At 42.9% G+C, this 16,339-nt stretch overlaps 2 protein-coding genes across 3 annotated transcripts in view; one reads left to right on the top strand and one right to left on the bottom strand.

Moving 5' to 3' along the window:
* Positions 1-1,433: 1,433 nt before the first annotated feature.
* SNAP29 (synaptosome associated protein 29) lies at positions 1,434-12,512 on the bottom strand. The gene is made up of 5 exons (XM_055797185.1): positions 12,078-12,512; positions 10,364-10,560; positions 9,495-9,580; positions 8,328-8,432; positions 1,434-5,590 (listed from the first exon to the last, which is right to left on the bottom strand). Exons 1-5 carry the CDS (start codon positions 12,279-12,281, stop codon positions 5,433-5,435), a joined length of 750 nt encoding a protein of 249 aa, XP_055653160.1. The 5' UTR covers positions 12,282-12,512; the 3' UTR covers positions 1,434-5,432.
* A 237-nt stretch (positions 12,513-12,749) lies between these two features.
* Positions 12,750-16,339, top strand: part of PI4KA (phosphatidylinositol 4-kinase alpha) — a 63,194-nt gene continuing 59,604 nt past the window's right edge. For both annotated transcript variants that reach the window (XM_055797183.1, XM_055797182.1), the window contains exons 1-2: positions 12,750-12,998; positions 15,285-15,401. In XM_055797183.1, the coding sequence (XP_055653158.1) occupies positions 12,789-12,998; positions 15,285-15,401 (327 nt within the window). In that variant the 5' untranslated portion in view covers positions 12,750-12,788. The remainder of the gene's footprint in view (positions 12,999-15,284; positions 15,402-16,339) is intronic.

Raw genomic sequence — 16,339 nt, 5'->3', positions numbered from 1 at the left:
ATTTTCTAGAAGGTTCTGCCTTGCCAACAGCAAACTCACAATCCATCTAGACTTTTTATAGCTGAGGCAGGGCTCCAAAGTCTCTGTATTTAGAAAACCCTGCCTGGCATTCAGGGATCTTCCTGATTTGGCAGACTGTTTATTCTGGGGGCACCTCGCTGCTTTTGGTCCCCTACCAAGCCTTCAATTTTGCCCCCAATGCAGTTCTTCATATTTTCCCATTTCAGGAATACGTAATATATTTATTGAAGCAAACCGACCCACTGACCACCTACCAAAATGAAATGAAAACTGTAGAACTGTCTCTTAAACCCAAACCTCTTTTCCAAAGCAGGGAAAAGGGAATGAGGTGGGCAGAAGCATGGGGGGCCCTCTGTTCCAACAGCACCTGCCCTGCCTGGTCTTACATCCTTGCGTGAGCATCTTTTTATCTTCCCTTCCCTCTCATTTCCCAGAAAGGCAGGGACTGTGTTGTAAGCAAGGAAGTCCTTGAAAAAATACAAGAGGGCTAAAATGCCTGACCAGCCATAAGCAAACAGATTTGTGTGAAATACTCTCTCTTCTAGGACTCAGAAACTGATTCTCCGTGCAGGCAGAGCAAGCAGAGAACATTCCTAGCAGAAATCCAGAACTCACTGCACTGCTCTGTTCTCTACTATCTTCCACTGTGCTCTTCACATATTTTTTGTTTTTCTATATGCAACAAAGTGCAGAGATGGAAGAGCTCAGTTTCCATTTGTTGAAGAACCCTTAGCAAAGGCACCAAAAGTTACCTGAATTAAAAAAAAAAAAAATCTGTCAATCTCCCTCTAGCATACTGACTTTCCCTTTTCAGAGCTTTTGTAACAGCGCTTATGGATCTCTGCTTTACAGTATCAAACAAAACTACACTCTACTACAAAAAAATTTTCAGAAGCCAAGTTCCTCCTTTCATATATAGATAAGACTCTAACTGAAGGTGAGGACATTCTGAAGTTTTCTGCCATCACCAAATTTGGGACCACGCAGGAATATTGCATACCTGTTGGCTTTAAGTTTTCAAGATGACATGGGGCTCTTTTTGCCTTACTCCTGTTCTGCCTGCCTTATTCATGCTTACATCCAGTTTATGATGCTCCTGATACTACCAAGCACTATGGCAAGATTACTTTTCAAGGAACATCTCAAATATTTTATTATCACAAGTTAAAAGTTTTGCAAAAATAAATGCCCATTTGCATTCCTCTTTCAGAAACTAAAAGAATCTATTCAAGAGTCAAGTAGAAACGTAATACCCTCTTTTTATTCTCAGAAAACAAAAACCAGCTGCAAACTTATTTGCATTCTGGCACAAACTTAAAAGTAGGTCCAGCACTTTAACAGATCTTACTATGGGAAAGAAATGTCAATGAAGCTGTTAGCAAAGAATTTTAGGGAAATAAATGTAAAAACTCTCCATTTATAAGCACCTTTATTCACCATCTTACCATTCAACATTCATTTCATTCAATTTCTTAAATTACCATACTACAATCCAGTTTAGCACTTAAATAAAAGAAATAGATATTTCAATTTGACTAGTATAAAATTGTTACACTTGGGTGGCACAGAATTAAAGTACTATTTAAAAAAGCCATAGACACAAATAATCACTACCTGTGATTTTGAAAATTAAGCCCCATATATTTCAAAGTAAAAATTAACACATATCCTCTGTATGTTATGCTTGTAAAAATGCCTACAAAAATCTGTTTGTTCAGAAGGCAGAGTGGTTGGAAAGTATTTTCTATTTTACCATTTAACAAATGATATCACTTCACAAAAACTACTAAGCAGCAAAATATTTCAGATGAGTTTCACACATTAGAAAACCCGTGGCACCATGTAGTGCCCCCAGCAACTTCTGTAGGCCAACAGAGTTCAGCACAGCAACAGATCTTTGTAGTACAGACTAAAATTCAGCTACGCATCACTTGTTACAATATTTAATTCAATGCTCAGGAAATTTAAAAAGCAAATACACCTAGGCATCTAGTAGTCAGACACTAGTTTTTTTTCCTTGCTGTTTTTAGTCTTATGTACGCAGGGTATGCTACTTTCTAGTGTTTAAAACCTCTTCAAAATGTATTAGCAAACTTTTTGAGAAACAAGAAAATGCCTTGTGCAAAGAACACAAAATATTTTTTTCTATCATCTTCTGACCTTCAACTTCTACTCAAGACAATAAAATTAACAGAGGTATTTTGCTGCAATGACACCAGTTTCTACACCAACATGAGTATTTAGGCAATATCATTTAACTTACCAAGTTAGCGCTTGAGTGCAAATTAAATTTCTTCTGAAAGTCCTATACCCTACACGAAGTAAGTTTTTCAACAGTATCCAAGAAATAAAATTCTCTCAGGAAGTAGTAAGAAAAGCTACTGAACTAAGTCCTTCATAACACATGCAAAATGACATTTCCTGGACCGGCAAAAATCATGTGGTGGTTTATTTTTTGTTTCCTTTAAATTTCCCCTTTCTGCAGGAAAGTTACTCTAAGGAGCAAAAAAATTCATCACTATTACAAAATAGTGTGGTCTCTTCATGTCAGTTACACTTAAGTTCTTCATCAACATAAATCACCCGTATGAAAGGCAAGAATGGGAATTCAGTTTGTCACAGGAATGAATTTACTCCCATACACCATCTTTTTTTCCCCACAAAAGAAATCAGATGTGGGAAATAATCCTTTAAAACAAGGCCATTAAAAAATACCAAAAAAAAAAATAAATTGAGCAGGAAAGCCTAAGCAAAGACAGACATACATTACTGAGGCAATGAATGGGATTCTTAGAAGAGATGAGAAGTTAGACCTCTGCATGACTTCCACATGGCTGAGATGCAGGTGTTCTAGTCTGCTTGGATCATGAGGTTCACAAAGCAGAAATAGGGGGTTATTTTTTTTAATCCACCTTTCCTGCCTGTGTTTAAAAGGCAAAGATATCCAGGATGCAATAAACATTTCATAAGGCTAATACAACTGAACAGTCGACCAAAAACTTCAGTTCATTTTGTGAAATAATTGAGACTAAAAAATTGAATAGTTTACATCAGAAAGGCAACACACTTCACTCTTAAATCAACAAAAATTTTTGTTTGAATCCAAGCTCCACATTTCTTATTACACGTAACACAACTACAGCTACATTTTTGCTCCATTAGCCATACCCTAGTTGAGAAAGTCTCAGCGTACTCCCTAGTTAAATTCTTACTCCGCAAAAAATTTAGTTGTGAAACAGTTGCATTCAGGTGAAGGCAGATCTCACAGTAAAAGGAGTGTTACTATGCCATTTTTTTTTCATTCTCTGTCTGGAGAGAATTTATACAGCCTTTCTAAGGTGTGTTTCTGTTAACCAGCATTGGGATAAGAAAAAAATGCAAGTCTTTTCACCCTTTTTATTAAAAGGGAAGAGTGAAATAAGAAACTAAAGTAGGTCTAATGAAAATCTCAATCTTCGTTCACTAAGATACTTAACGTTTTGAAAACTAATGATTGTATCATTTACTAAATAAATGCATCAACCATGTTGAGACATCAAATTATATAATTCATAAATATTCTAACAGAGTAACAGAGAATTAATTATGGTATATACCCAAAAAGTTAAGATGATACATTGTTATTAATAAGTTTTTTCACAGTTCCAAATGAACGTAAATGGCACAAAGTGAAAATTAAAAAACAATTAAAGGTACTCAATATCTCTTGAAGTTTTATGTCCCTGGAAACCACATTTCTTTTTAGGGACTGAAATCAATGACATCAGTAACATAAGGGGAAACAGAAGCTCACCTCAAATTAATTCACAACTCTACTCTGCTAGTAATCCCAGGAATAATATTTTTCCATAATATTATGTCCAAGAAGTATAGCTTTTTTAGTGATTCATTTTTCTACAAGTGAACTTTCAGGAGACACAGTAAAACAAGACTCAAGTTTTATCTCCTTAACAATGGCATGTACTTCGCAGCAAGCCAGCTCAAGGCAACAAATCCTTGAAAAAAGAAAAAGGGAGGGTGTGAACATGATGTTCATGAGGGGTAAAAGCTCGATAGCCCTAAACACCAAGGTCTTCCTTTAATTGGTAAAATACCAAGATACAGCTCAAAAAGCAACTCTCTCTTCTTAGCCACACATTGTCATTTGTGACAGCAAGTGCTGCAATACTGACACAGGTCCCTTGGCCTCTCCAAACTGAAATAACTTGTTTTCATGACAGACAGCAAGTTCTCACTGTCATGTCTTCAGGCAGGAGCAGAATTGTTATCATTTTGTTCTACAGTGATACTTACAAAAGAATAAAGCAAATTGGAAGGCCCAACTTCTATCTGGAAGATTCAAAGATGTTATTGAGCTTTTCTTTATTCGCAGGAACTTTTCACACCTGCTAAGTTTCTTCAAAACAGTCATTACCTGGGAAAGCACAGCACCTACTCAATCCCTATCACATCTGAAATAAACGTTAAAGAACAGTCTCCTACAATCTGTGCAGCATCAGACCAACTCTCTGTTTCTAAAATGGAAGTTCTTTTTCAAATAATCACCTAACTGAATAAACTGAGAAAAAGCAGGAAATAAAAAAGCAAGACTGTAGCAATTTCTACACAAGAATCTTTAGGAGCACATATATTTAAGTCCTGATTTTGTTATCCAAACTTTTGGGGTCACTGTCAATCAGCACTTCTTGCTGACTGTAAGACACCCTTAGAGATCTTTACAGAAAATGCTATAAAGGTGATAGAATTTAGTGACCCAAACATAAACCCTGCATTTTGTGGAGCCACATTTGGCAAAAGTCATCTTAGGAAAGGGAATGTGCACAGGGTATTATCATCACTGCATGACATCCCCGGTATTTCACAACTTCCACAGAACAGTGCGTTCCTTAAGCCCCAGAAACACCAGAGAACAGTCACTTTGAATTATTTTTACAGCTGGAAATCAGCATTTTTTCAGAATTTAAAATAGCTGTAGGTAAACAGAATCAGCAACATTTGCTCTGGGCAAAGCAGCACATTCTGTTCCCCCTACCCTCTCCCCAAAACAGGGGTAAAATGCAGTTACTTTTCTCATCGCAGCTACCAGGCCAAGGACACTGGAGCTTTGTAGATTGCAAATTCCTGCGCACACATCATGCACAGTTATACAGCTGAGCAGGGTATCCAGCACAAAACCACTTACCAAGCGCTGAGAGATTTCACTCAACATGCACTTTTCCCATATTCATTAGGAAGAAGTATAATGTATTATGCTGCACTTAAGATTATGCCATTTTAATGACAACAAAATCAATAACATATCAGAAAAAAGAGAAATGGACACTGTCCAAGATTTTTTTGTTTTAGGCGATCAGTTGAGATAAGACATCCAAGAAGAATTGATGCTGGACAAAAATATTTCTAAAAAGCCTTTAAAGTTGTCGGACTTTTTTATCAGTACTTTTAATATTGACGTCCAGTGTCTCCACTTTTTTTGTTAGCCGATCCAGCATATCATCTTGCTCATCTATTTCTGTCTGCAGACCAAGAGCTAGGTTTTTCAGACGACTCAATCCAGAAGACATCTCATCTGTCAATAAAGAGAGGGACCATAAGGAAGCATAAAGCATACTGTTTAAATGGACACTCTCAGGATTCCCTCTTCTACAAAACCCTGAGTTAGAAAATGTTCATTGCAACTGCTCAAATCTAAATGTTGTTCTCCAGTAGTGGAAGTGTTGACGTTTTAATACTTCCACAGCATCACTACCAGAAATAATCACTTCCTCCTTTTTTCCATTACAAGTTAATGACAAATGCTTAAAACCAAATCAGATCTTTATAAAATGACATACTCTGTAATGTACTTTTTACTTTAAAAAAAAAATTCCTAGAAAATTTGGCACATCTTTTCTCAGCTCTGTATACACAGTATGCTCACTACCTCAATTGTTTTACCTTAAACTTCATGCAGAGGTATCATCAATACACTAAGATTTAAGCAGTTATTTACCAAGCATAGATTGAAAAAATCCCATTTCCAGATTTTCTCATTTGGCTACAAGGAAACTATTTAATCATATAATTTATTGGTATAAATGCTTCTGAGGCTAATAAGTTTTGCACAGCTTGGGAGTAGAACAAATGTGTGTCTACTAACTGGTGCTTGACTACTTTGATCTATTCCTTTCTGATTTCTAGGTCAGCTAAACAGTGACACATGTAAGCAAAGAGGCACTTTGTATATATGCTACAGAACAAAGGAAGAGAAAGTCAGCTGAGTGGTTTTGGGAAGTAATGAAAGAAATGCAGCAATTTCACAAATTAAATATTTAGTGCCTTTTGATTCTTCTATTTTCTGCATAACTTGTTTATTTCAAAAGTTGTGCACAGTTGTAAATTCTTTGGGTCCAAACTGATGTACAATTTCATGTCTGCATTCAACTGTCAGTCAGGTAAGTTGAATGCATCTTTCAATATAAGTAGTAAGCTTTAGAAAAAGAGGTAGTAAGTATCCACGCTGATATAATCTGGATGTCAATTCAAAGCAGTATTTCCTTATTAATGTTACTAGTACCTGCTTAAGACTTTTCAGAATAGATGGTATAGTGGGTTTGTGGGGCAAGGTTTTGGGGGGGGGGGGGGGGGGGGGGGGGGGGGCTACAGAGGTGGCTTCTGTGAGAATATGCTAGGAGCTTCCCCCATGTCCAATGCAGCCAATGCCAGCCAGCTCCAAAACAAGCCCACCACTGGGCAAGGCCAAGCTAATCAGTGCAGTGGCAGCACCTCTGGGATAGTATAGTACAGAAAAAAAATCAGCACCACTGAGAGCAGTGAGACTTTGAGAGCACCACAACTCTGCAGACACCAAGGTCAGTGCAGAAGGAGGCAGGAGGTGCTCCAGGCGCTGGAGCAGAGATTCCCTGCAGCCTGTGGTGAAGCCCATGGTGAGGCAGGCTGTGCCCCTGCAGGTTAACAGTGGAGCAGAGATCCACCTGCAGCCCACAGAGGACCCCACACCAGAGCAGGTGGATCCTGAAGGAGGCGCTGACTTGTGGGAAGCCTACACTGGAGCAGTTTTGCTGGTGGGACTTGTGGACCTACGAAGAGTCCATGCTGCAACAGGTTTGCTGGCAGGCTTGTGACCCCACAGGGGACCCATGCTGGAGCAGTCTGTTCCTGAAGGGCTGTACCCCATGGACGGAACGCATGCTGGAGCAGTGCATGAAGAACTGCAGCCCATGGGGAGGACTCATGCTGGAGAAATTAATGGAGAACTGTCTCCCGTGGGAAAGAGCTCATGCTGGACAAGGGAGGAATGTGAGGAAGAAGGAACAGCAGAAACAACATGCTATGAACTGACTGTAATGCCCATTCCCTGCTCCCCTGCTCTGCTCAGGGCAAAGACATAGAGGTACTGGGAATTAAGTTAAGCCCAGGAAGAAGTAAGCAGTGGGGGGAAGGTGTTTTTTTCTGATTTGAATGGTAGTAAATTAAAGAAGTTGAGTCTCTTTCGCTCATAACAGTAATTGCTGAGTGATCTCCCTGTCCTTATGCCTACCCACGAGCCTTTTGTTATATTTTCTCTCCCCACCCAGTTGAGGAGGGAAGTCATGAGTGGTTTTGGTGGGCACCTGGCATCCAGCCAGGGTCAAACCACCACAGGTGAATAAGCCTGCTTGTCTCAGTAATATTCCAGTCAACTTATACAATGATTTAAAGAGACATTTTCGTATCTTGAATGCAAATGTTATGGGATACTTCAGCACCATTTTGTCATTCAAATGACAGATTTGCTAACGTATTCATACTTGGTAAGTGTTTTTCTTGTCAATATATGATCTAACAGACCTTATGGTTTTGGTGTGGGTTTTTCCCCTTGGTCTCTCTGCTCAGAGACAGTTCAAAACCTAACTATTTCTAAAGCACAAGCATGTTGCTGAAGAGTTGAAGTACTGATACCAGTAGTGTCCACAGTAGATTTATACTATTCCAGGCATCCTAGCCAGTTTGTTTCTAGCTGGTTTCACATTAATTTAATGTCTAACTCTGACTTGTTATTAATATTTGCAAGTAGTTGATCCACAGACACCTTACAGCATTCTACCATTCAAATACTGTATGCTTCAATCAACTTCGGGTTCTTGCCACATGAATGCTGAATACAAGCAAATAATTTATTTTAATTATTATTTATTATCAAATTTCACATGTGAATTAAGTGAAAAACTGTTTGTTCACAATATCTTACTTAGTAATTTTCTCTGGCTCAAGAGCCAAAAATTGAAAATTGTATTACATCAAACAGCTTCAATTTTCTCACTCACCCAAGTTGCTATCAATTTTCTGGTGGTAAGCTCGCAGGTGTTGGTTCTTCGGATAGGAATCCCCTTGCACTGAAGAAACTAAATCTGCTTTGCTGAAATTGTTGTCTGTTAAGAGTAGATACATAATATTTTATAATAGAAAAGCTAGCAAGAAGAAGCTATAACATTTTAGAAGGGCTATTAAAAATTAGTCTGGCCACAGCTGCCATGTAATCACATAACCTGTTGGCAATATATCAAAACCAGTCCAATGTATACAGCACCCCTCAAGATGAACAGTTATTAAGCTACAATTATTCTCTTTTGGGCTGCCTTTTGTAGTTCTACTATGTAGTTGAGAGAAAAAAGGAAAAACCCCGTCCAACAAAGCAAGTAAGTTGGTAACTTCTACCAGCAGCAGTTAGTGTTCTCCCAGGTCAAGCCACCAGAGAGTTATTTCTGCCCTCTATCGGACAGACTTTTAATATTCCATGGAGTGGAATGGAGATTAATGTTACCAAAACCCACTCCTTCGCTTACACAACTACAACTATAGATACCCTGCTGCTTTCTCACTCTTACTAAGCTAAATAATTGAACCTCTTCAAAAAGGAACAGTTACTTTGTACGTTAACATCACCACACAACTCATTGTGAGAAAGAGGAACAAGACCAAAGCTACACTTCCTTGCGTGAATCAAGTAATGACTTCAGTATGAAGGGTTATAATCCATGTTTGAAATAACAAGGAAAACATATATGAAAACTATGACAAATGGTAGTTAAAAAGGAGAACCTCTGAACCTGTAAGTTGACATTTTGGCAAACATAGGACAAGGCTGCCTGCAGCTTGTGTGAATTCTTGGCTATAGTCTCCTCTGTGCAAATACAGGCACTGGATATATCAGTCTTTAGCAGCTGCAGCATAATTTCCCTCACCCCCACTCCTGGAAGGGCTAAATAAAATCTGCATCCAAGTAAAAAATTTCACATCCTCGGCATGGATATAAGGAGTTTTAGGAAAGATAATTGCCTAGAATTCAAAGCCATGAAGGGATACAAATCTCCAGATGATAGGCAGCAACGCAAGTCAACAATTGGGCAGGCTGAAGGGTGTCTGCCTTCACCACTGTGCAAGTTTGCCCCACACGGATAACAGACATTCAGTATAAAATAAAGTTAACAAACCTGAATTATCTAGCTTCCTTAAATTTGGATGACTTTCCTGGTATTTTGACTCTTGTTCTTTACTAGACATCATTGCTTCTTTCAATCTAGTAATAAAGAGAATAAAAAGAAAACATTCCAATGGACCACAGGCCTCATTCCGACTCTGTTAAACAAGAACAGGTATCAAATTTAAACAAAAGCAAATTTGTCAGGCCCAATCCTAAATGCTCCTTTAAAATAAACTATTAGCATTTGTTTTCAGTGAGAGCAGAACTGGTTGCTTTAGTGCTGAAAACAGGGTATGGAAACTTTGAGATCAAAACAAAAACTGTATCTTCCATCTTGGAGGCAACCTGTTGCTTTCCTCTAGTGGAAGATAGAGGGGGAAGGGAAGGGGGAATCAATCCATGTAGCATTACCAGGCTTGACATAAATTTCTCAGCTCAAGACAGACAAGTACTGTAAGACACAGTAACTCCACAGCAACGATTTTTTTAATTACAGCTTCTATTAAAGCTAGAGAAATACACATAATGTTTAACTGGAAGCATGTCAATGCTACAAATCATGACTTCCTGATAAGACTGAAGTAAGCATGATACTTCAGAAGGCTCTGAAGAATTACTTGTGTGACTTTGTGTAGTTGTTCTAATTAACTTCAATTACAAGTTAATTACAAAATTAACACAATTACAAGTCATTATTACCACTAAAATTATAAATAAGAGTAAAAACATTTCTCTCAGAGTTAAAGGAAAAAGGGGGCTAGACACCATCTCAAAAGTCTACTCAACAGAGTCAACAGATCTTTTAAGTTCTGGTTTTCTGGTGACATTTTAGAGATGCTGTGGGAGATAAATCTCAAGTACAATATTTATTTTACTTACCTACTGTTAGCATAATATTCAGGGGTTCCATTCTGCTCTGGTCTGCTCTCTGGAGGTTTGGCTTTGAAGTAATTTACCAAGCCCCCCCAAACACTTTTAATGCTATTTATGTGCCTTTGACTAGTCTTCAAGTCCTGGTCCATTTTATCTACCATCTGTTCCGTGCGCTTCAGTGCCTCTCCTTGACGTACGAGCTCCTAACAGACATTGACAGAAAAAGAGAAGCTAGTAAAGCCAAGATAAACTGAAATATCAAGCATGTAACAGACACACTAAAGGAAAATAACAGAGTTCCTTCATCTGTGTAGATTATTTCTAAAGGCACGTAGCTTTTTCACTCACTCACTCTTCCTCCAGAGCATTCCAATCAAGAGCTGCTAGTCAGCCATAGCATTAGCCAGCTATAAAACCATCATCACTATGCAATGCCAGTTTCCTGACACCTACCACAAAGAGCATCCAGGAATTTTCTGTATTGGCCTTTTGTCAGGCTGATGTTTGTACCTCTTCTTGATGGAACAAGCATGGCACCAGATGGGACATGCAGTGAAAATGCAAGGGTTTAAGGCTGGGAAACAAGCAAGCGGTACTATTTCTAGTTGTGAACGACACCTTCACTGGAAAGGGATACTATTTTCACATTACTGGGATGTTCCTGGTCATTTATAAACAGGATAACCACAGGAAATAAACACAAACAGAGTATTTTCATAGCATAGGTATAATATTTTAGCTGATACTAGCAGTACAGGATTTGAAATGTTGATATATACAATTATGCTATTTTCCAATTCAGCAGCACCAACACTATTCCAAAGTAATCCAAAGATTTTGGCAAATTCTGGCAGGAAAGCTACCTGCAGCTAACACTAATCCAGAACAAGGAACTTGCATCCATATTGTCTCTAAACTTCAGGAAATTCTAGTTGAATATTCTTTCCTTCCCTTCAATAAAGCAGCAAACGCATATGATTCAAGTCTTTCCACGAGCCCTATGTTAAGCCTAAGTTCTTGATTCCTCATTTGTGCTTTCCTGGACAAGTCACGCGCTCGCATGTGTGTGTTAGCGTCGCGGAGAGCCCTCCTCAGCGCCAGCACCTACCGCGGCCTGCGGGTGCTCCCGGGTGGATTTCGGCAGCTACATTACTGCTGTTCAAAGAAACGTGCCATTAGCAGGTGACACAAGGGACAAGACCTTTACGAGCGACCTCTCTAAGCACAAGCCCTGCTAGCCAGGCAGGAGGAACGGAGGAAGTGATTCATTGGGGTGAAACACAGCAACAAACAACAACAGGGCAGGCTCTTCGCTTCATCGAGAGCCCCTGAACGCGTTTTGGTCAGATAAAAATAGGCATAAATACGATTAATAAGACTTAATAAGAATTGTTAAAAGCAGCTGAAAACACAGCCCAGTCCTACTCTCAGGCCCGTACAGACAGAGAGGAGCTAACGGGGGATTTTTCCTCAGAAATCCAACCGCCTCCCCCGAAACCGCCAGCCTGCGGCGGCGCAGAAAGATCCGGTGTCTCCGAGGCACCGACTGACCCTGCGGAGCCGTTCCGGAGACCCGCGGGGAAGGGCAAGCAGCCCCCCGGCGGTCCCTGGCGGGGGCGGCGGACACAGGGCAGGGGTGGCCGCCGCGGCCCAGACACAGCAGCGGCGCGAAGGGAGGTGGCTCCGCCCCGGGCCCAGGCCCCGAGCCGCCGCGACCCACCTCGGAGGCGGCCACGCCGATCCGCTCCGACTCGTAGAGGAGCGAGAGGGAGCGGGCGGTGCTGTCGGCGGTGGCGGCGGAGCGGCGCAGCACCTCCTGCTGCAGGTACCGCTGCCGCTCTCCGCTGCCCCGCGCCGCCACCTCCTCCTCCTCCTCATCGTCCTCCTCGGCGAACGGGTTGTAGCTCCTCGGGACGGCCGACATGGCGCCGCCGACAGCCGGGCGCGAAGGCAGCGTCCGCGGCGAGCGCCTGAGGCAGACGGCGCCCTCAACCCTCTCGCCTCACGGGGGACGACCCACGCCTGCCCCGCCGCCAGCTGTCAAGCCCCCACCTCAGACCAAGGCCCTCTCCACTCCTTCCCCCCACAGGCCGCCGCCGGGCGAAACCACCGCTCACCCTCCACCCCCGCCCGGGGCGGGGCAAGCGTGCCGGCGCCCCGCTAAGAGATAGGCGGTTGCTGGGAGAGACCACCGCGGCGGGGGGAGGGGAGTAGTAGGGCTGAGCGCGCCCATTTGTACAGCGGGGCCTGAGGGCGGGCGGCGCGGCAGCCAGGGCGGGGCACTGGTGAAGGGCGGGGAAGCCACGGCTAGCGCCGCCATCTTTGCGGTGCGATTGGCGATCCGTGATCCCGCGGGAGGTGGAAGTCTTGCGAGAGAGGGCGGGGCGTGAGCTGGCCGGCGGGCGGGCTGCGCTTCGCGTTCCCTCAGAACATGGCGGCCGCGGCTGTGGCGGCGGCCGCGGTGGCCGCTGCGACGGCGGCGACGGCGGCGGCGGTGGCCACCACTACTACGACCACCGCGGGCGCGGCTCCTTCTGTGGGGCGGGGGAGCAGCGCGGGCACCGCGCGCGGGTTTTATTTCAACACCGTGCTGTCGCTGGCGCGGTCGCTGGCGGTGCAGAGCCCGGCGCCGCTGGAGAAGGTGAGGGGAGCCCCGTGAGGGGGGCGGGGGGGGGCTGTGCCTGCGGGGAGTGTGGGGTTGTCACGCGTGGGGGCTGCGCCTGTGGTGGTGGGAGGGGTCGTCTCGCCTGGGGGCTGCGTGTGTGTGGGGAGAAGGGGCGTCGTGCGAGCGGGGGGGCCCGTCTGTGTGTGCGTCACACGGGTGGGGGCTGCGTGGAGGGGTCGGCATCGGGGGTGCTGGGGCAGGGGGGACCGTTCCTGTGGAGAGTGTTCGTGCCGCGGGGGTGGGAGGGCGGGGGGGTCGCGGCCGTGTGCGGGGCGGGGGTGGGAGGCCGCCTCGCTTGGCTCTGGCACGCGTGGGGAGCGGGTCAGGGCGGCGCTGGGGGTCCGTGCCCCAGGGGGGGGGGTTTGTGTCCGTGCCCGGGGATGCTGCCGCCGCGGGCGGGGCCTGCCCCGGCCCTGCGTGGGGGCTGCGGGCCCGGCGGGACCCCAAAGCACGGTCACGGGAGGCATCGCCACAGCAGCTGTGGCCATCGGCCCCCGTGACCTTGCGAGGAACGTGGGTCCTTGCAGCAGTTTCGCATCCCTGAATTTTGTGGAACACAGTCCTATAAGTTTAATTAGTCTCAGCTTAATTAGGGCAGGCCGCTTTATTCCACGTATCTGGTTAAATCCAAGGGACGCGGTCGGCTCAAGGTAAAATTTGCTTGGGATAAACCTCCACGGAATGTAAAAGCAGGTGGGAGCCCTCGCCTGGGCAGTACCCCCGGTGGGTCTCCACCGAGACCCACCGCTGGCGTGGGGCAGCCGGGTGTGTCGGGTGTTGGTGTCTCTGAGCTCAAAGCTGTGCTGGTGAAAACTATAGTGCTTGTTCGTGGTCCTCTGTCACAGACTGCTTAGTTCTTGTTCTCAGAATCTGCCATTGGTCTGACAGCCAACTGTGAATAATTTTTTTATGTCTTGCTGTTGGTTCACTAATATTCAGGGGTTTATTTCTTTAGTTTGAGAGACTATAGTAGCAGTTAAATTATGTTAATGGTTCATATCTAGCTGAAATTACTCACTCATTTTATTGCAGATATTAACCTGATGTGTGCATCAGAAGTTATTTTCCAAAGTTCCTATTTCCTCTGCTGTGTTTTATGTTGAGCAAGGCGATTATTTGTGTTGTGTATGGATCTTGTAATCATGAGGTCTGGCAGTATAAGGATCAGAATCTTAAAATTCCACTGAGTACCCAGTAAATTCTTTCAGTCCTCTAGGGAAATAGTTTTGTGGCTTAGAAATCTCAAGGCTGTGTGTTTAAAGAGCTATGTAAACAGGAAGTAACTTGCGTTCAAACATAAATATTTATTGTGGCAGTCCTTTTTAGATAGTATTTATTAACACTAAGGAGATTTACAAAAAGACAAATACACTTGTTGCATTTTCCTTTTCTTACTTTGTTTCCCTATGGAACTGTTATTTGGGAGAATTATTTAGATGTGTGTTTGCTTGGTATGGAGTGAAGTAATAGGTAAGTAGTGAGAAAGTAATAGTTCTGGAAACTTAATTATGCTAAAAAGATTTGAGCAAAAGTCGTACTCGGCTAGGTAAAAGTTTATTGTTCATTGCTATATGTAATTGAGGCATTTGTGCAGCTGTAACTAAAGCTCTGTCCACCTGGTTTTTGTTTACAGGAATTGATTAAATGTGGTGTGTGGTGCACATTTTTTGTATGTCCAGAATGCCCAATGAATTAGTGGAAGGGAAGGCTTTGTTGTACCAGGGATGCAGGAATGCGCTCTGTTAATGTGATGCTCTGAAAAGTTTCAGAAATCTTCTTGAGATGTGAAAATAAGTTGTGGTAAAAATGTTTGACTTCTACTTGAGATTTTTCTGTCTTTCTTTAGTTTCTGTCATTCATCATTCTTTGGTGGCCCTTAGATGCTCTCATTAAGATTGTTGACTAAAGGAGGGGAATGTGGCCATCTGCCTTCCAGAAGATGGAAAGACTACTGCCTACTTCAAACACAGGAGGTCTGAATGAATCTTGAAAACCACAGCCTGTCAACTCCTTCCACTGCTGTGAAAATATTTGCTATTGTGTTAGTGCTACCCAGGCCTGTTGCTTGGCATGTGCTAGGGCATGGACGTGACAGCCAGCTCTGCTCCATGAGGAGAAGCTAGGAGCTATTTGCATTACTTGCCTGAGGTCTACTGGTGGATTTTTGGAAGGCAGTTTTAACAGATGTACTGTTGTTCCCTTGGATTGTTTTTTGACACTTTCAGTCTTGTTCCACTGTTCTTTTCCTCCGCTATTTTTCAGGTACAAAAACTGCTCTGTATGTGTCCAGTGGACTTCCATGGGATTTTCCAGTTAGATGAACGTCGCAGAGATGCTGTTATTGCTTTAGGAATCTTTCTAATTGAATCTGATCTTCAGGTATTTGTCCTGCTTAGACTAACTCTATTTAACTTGAAAAATTTTGGATTAATTCAAGTTTAGTTGTTCAATGAATGAAAAGTTGGTATTTACTCTTCATAAAAATAAATAAAAGGGTCAGAGATAACAGATGGATGCAGGCAGAAGAGCACAAGGAAACAAGGACAGCACTGATGAGTGTGCTACAGTAGTCATGACACTGCCACAGCCAAACTGCTGTCATGTTTGTTGGTCATCATAGCTTAAGGAGAGAAAGGAGAGGCTATTCAGGAGGATTTACTCAAACCGTGTGTATCGTTCTGTGTTCTTCCCCACATGCTTCTGAATGACAGGTATGTTCCAATGGACTCCTGAATGTCAGGTTTGTAATAGGCCCTTTCACGCCTGGCACTACCCAGGCATGAGAAGACAAACAGTGCACATAGGCTGCATTGTGTATGAACACCCCTTTTGTGTCTGTCAGCCTGTTTATGACAAGCTGGTCCTCTTCCCTTTGAAGATCCCTTCTGGGCATGGTATTGTTTTGTGCAGAGGAAAGGAAGGATACATGGAGTCCTACATCCAAAGTGATTAGATGTTACTTTAAGTTGTGCAGTGTTGCTTAGGTTTGCATCGGACCCGAGTCATCTTCTATTTAGTAGTACATACTTACTATAATACTGCTTGCATTTTTCCTTTTTTTTTTTTTGCATTTTTTAGGTGTTTTTGTTAGTATGAAGTTTAAATAAGGCAGCTGTATTCATGTTTTGTAGCATTTTTACGATATTTTCAAAACCAGCAGTTAGTATTAGTTAACTCTGTGAGGCAGGAAAGTGCTACCCTTTGATTTGCAGATTAGGAAGCTGAAGTGTTACATAGGTGAGTTAAGTGCCAGGTCAGTCACATGTACTGAATTAGGACTGGCACTTTGAATTTCTAGGTGCCTTAAAATTATTTTG

The sequence above is a fragment of the Falco peregrinus genome, chromosome 2 (genome assembly GCF_023634155.1).
Source record: "Falco peregrinus isolate bFalPer1 chromosome 2, bFalPer1.pri, whole genome shotgun sequence".
Classification (NCBI taxonomy): domain Eukaryota; kingdom Metazoa; phylum Chordata; class Aves; order Falconiformes; family Falconidae; genus Falco; species Falco peregrinus.
Note: the sequence above shows the minus strand (reverse complement) of the source record. Positions and strands in the feature narration are given on the sequence as shown.

Excerpts from the sequence above, each read along its gene's own strand:
- SNAP29 (XM_055797185.1), bottom strand. The coding sequence starts at position 12,281 with ATGTCGGCCGTCCCGAGGAGCTACAACCCGTTCGCCGAGGAGGACGAT. Across the intron at positions 8,433-9,494 it reads AAGGAAGCTAGATAATTCAG|ACAACAATTTCAGCAAAGCA; the intron begins GTTTGTTAACTT and ends TACTCTTAACAG. Across the intron at positions 5,591-8,327 it reads GAAAATTGATAGCAACTTGG|ATGAGATGTCTTCTGGATTG; the intron begins GTGAGTGAGAAA and ends CTTTATTGACAG.